We start from the raw sequence: 2910 nt of genomic DNA on the forward strand, positions 1-2910 counted from the left end.
TGCGTTACTTTACTAGTTACTTGAAAAAAGTAATCTGATTACGTAACTCGCGTTACTTGTAATGCGCTACCCCCAAACACTGCCCTTGAGTATATAAATAAAACGCTGATTTAAAAGAATATACAGGTGCATCTCAATAAATTAGAATGTCATGGAAAAGTTCATTTATTTCAGTAATTCAACTCAAACTCCATGACATTCTAATTTATTGAGATGCACCTGTAAGTAGGACACTGACTTCACAATAAAGATGCCCAAATGCCCCTGCGCGCCCTCGCGTTTCTCGCCGCGCGTTCCCGCAGCCCCATTGACGTCACGCGCGAACCCCTCCCCTGCCCCCGGCGGCGCGCTTTAGCACGGTCCCGCGCCTCTCTTCAGATCAGCAGAATCTTCTGTTCAGCTCGAGACGGACAAGATGGCGAAGTGAGTGGGTTGCGCTTTGAAAAGAAAGCAGCGACTCACATAATTTCTTCAACGTTAAAACGTCGGTTGCCTTGATGTACGTTCGAATAAGCTGGAAAGCGCGTCTTTAAGAAGAAAAATCGCCCCTCAGAGCGAGGTGATTCGAAGAGAGCGTCGAGGACATCGACTCCTCCGTGTCCTTTCAGGCTAAGCTGCTAGTCAGCTATTCGGGGAATTGCTGAAGAGAGAAAAAAAAACAGCCACAACCTCAGGGGAAATAGTCTTGTTTTTTACTTAAATGTCGAACTACTAATCTCCGATTGAAACCAATGGCCGTTATCATCTCAATTTCGCCGTTGTGAGTTGTTAAGGACACAGCTAGTGAGGAAAAGCCGATTTTAGGCTAGCTAGCATTGTTCCTACTGGACTGAAGAAGAGAGAGGGCAGCCTGAAAACCTCACCCGTTCACACCGTTTCAGAGTACTTCTCGGATTTTAGGACATGGCCAGCAGCAGTGGCTCTAAAGCCGAGTTCATAGTCGGTGGGAAATACAAGCTCGTTCGTAAAATCGGATCTGGATCCTTTGGTGACATTTATTTGGCAATCAACATCACAAATGGAGAGGTAAAGATGAAATGGGTGTTTAATGAATGTGCTGAATAACTGGGATAAGAAGATTGAGGGCTTTATACATATGTCCAGCTCATCACATCAGATTACCAGGACACAATTCATATGGGCATTGAAAAATAGTTCTTACAACCTTGAAAGTTTACTGTATTGTAATACTTGTATGACCTAAATGTATTACTATTGGGGGCGATACGTCAACGATGTTATTGCAGATTTGAATAGAAGTAGATGGTTTCCACAGATCAAGGTATAAAGGATCGTTTACCATCAAACATCAAACCAATATTCAGTGCTTTGTAAACCATCTATATGTAGCAGATAAGTAATGATCTTAATTTTGAATATTTCAGGAGGTAGCTGTGAAATTGGAATCACAGAAAGCTAGACACCCTCAACTTCTGTATGAAAGCAAGTTGTACAAAATTCTCCAGGGAGGAGTCGGAATCCCACACATCAGGTGAGCACAGACGTCTGATTATAAGTGACATTATAATGGATTTTGATTGGGGGTAAGTTAACTGGACTAGTTTGATCTTATATTTATATATAGTTTTACACTTATTATGATAGTGTCGACAGGCTAACTAGCCCGTTCATTAGCGCTAGCGTTTCTATGAGTCGCGTGAAAGAACGGCGTTTTTAAATGACTTTAAAAACGTTACGTGATCTCTCTAATGTAGTATAAGATAGTGTAATGAATGAGATTTGACCACGAAGTGTGCGTTTATCCGTTGCTGAGTAAGGAGCGAGTGGGAAATGGCCGCTGCTCTTTTGTTGTGGTTGTTCAACATGTCCTCCCTCTCGATCAGAAAATGGCGGATGAGGGAAAACAAGTTTCAGGGCCTAGTGGGACTGCTGCTTTCTTCTCAAGGTGACTTAGCCATACGAGGGCTGCTATTATTGTCAAAAAATCTTTAAAGAGTCGTTTTTTAGTACGTTACTATAAAGGCGTTAACTATTGATAAGGAAGCTTTCAATAACTGATTCTAGATGCACATTTGAATAAAACGTAGTCCCTGTCTTGGTTTCACACGGAAAAGTTAGAGGTTGTCACTTATGTTTTCTGTTTTGCATGTTATGATTGAATGTAAATAACGTCATACGTTTTACATTCTGATTGCTGAAGTGCTCTACATGTTAAAGTATTTGTGGTTGAATTAGTGTGAAGATTTATCTTTGCTTTTTCCTTGTGTAGTTATGTGTGTGTGTGTGTGTGTGTGTGTGTGTGTGTGTGTATATGTATTAATTAAAGGGGTCATATGATGGAATTTCAAATTTTCCTTTCTCTTTGGAGTGTTACAAGCTGTTCGTGCATAGATAAGATCCCTAAAGTTGCTAAGACAAAAGTCTCAAACCCAAAGAGATATTCTTTATAAAAGTTAAGACTTGTCCACGCCCTCCTAAAACGCCTTGTTTAAACACGCCCCCACATGTCTACGGAACTGTGTGGGAAGATTTGCATAACACCGCCCAAATGTTCACGCAAAGAAAGAAGGCGTTACTTTGATTCTCGCTGTAGTATTGTTGTTGCCGCCGCCATGTCGTGAAGATGCTGTGCGTTTCGTTGTGAAAGCGAAACTACTTTGTTTGGGAATTTGCCACTGACGATTCAAACTTGAGTTTTGAGCAGTGTAGGGTAGCGCTTGTAGTTTTTAGTTTCTTCGATCACAAATGCAGACATGGTTTTATGTTTACGCAGTGCAATATTCAACACAACGCGTAAAAAGACAGTACAAGTCATTATAATCAGTAATCATATCCCCACTGGATGCAACAAATGCCTTGTTTGTAATGGGTTTTATTGTTGTTGTCTCATCACGCCGGTACATGGCATCACAGTATGGTAAGGGGCGTAACATTTCCGTCACACGCTTG

General features: G+C 41.3%; 1 protein-coding gene across 5 annotated transcripts in view; it reads left to right on the forward strand.

Annotated features, from left to right (window-relative positions):
- The first annotated feature begins 380 nt into the window (after positions 1-380).
- The window catches only part of LOC107680342 (casein kinase I), a 29119-nt gene continuing 26589 nt past the window's right edge, over positions 381-2910 (forward strand). For 3 of the 5 annotated variants that reach the window (XM_016476195.1, XM_016476197.1, XM_016476196.1), the window contains exons 1-2: positions 381-1026; positions 1386-1492. In XM_016476195.1, the coding sequence (XP_016331681.1) occupies positions 904-1026; positions 1386-1492 (230 nt within the window). In that variant the 5' untranslated portion in view covers positions 381-903. Of the gene's footprint in view, positions 1027-1055; positions 1283-1385; positions 1493-2910 lie in introns of those variants that run through there. The other 2 variants (XM_016476200.1, XM_016476198.1) reach the window with 2 other exon arrangements.

The sequence above is a fragment of the Sinocyclocheilus anshuiensis genome, unplaced genomic scaffold, assembly GCF_001515605.1.
Source record: "Sinocyclocheilus anshuiensis isolate Anshui unplaced genomic scaffold, SAMN03320099.WGS_v1.1 scaffold1442, whole genome shotgun sequence".
In the NCBI taxonomy this organism is placed as follows: domain Eukaryota; kingdom Metazoa; phylum Chordata; class Actinopteri; order Cypriniformes; family Cyprinidae; genus Sinocyclocheilus; species Sinocyclocheilus anshuiensis.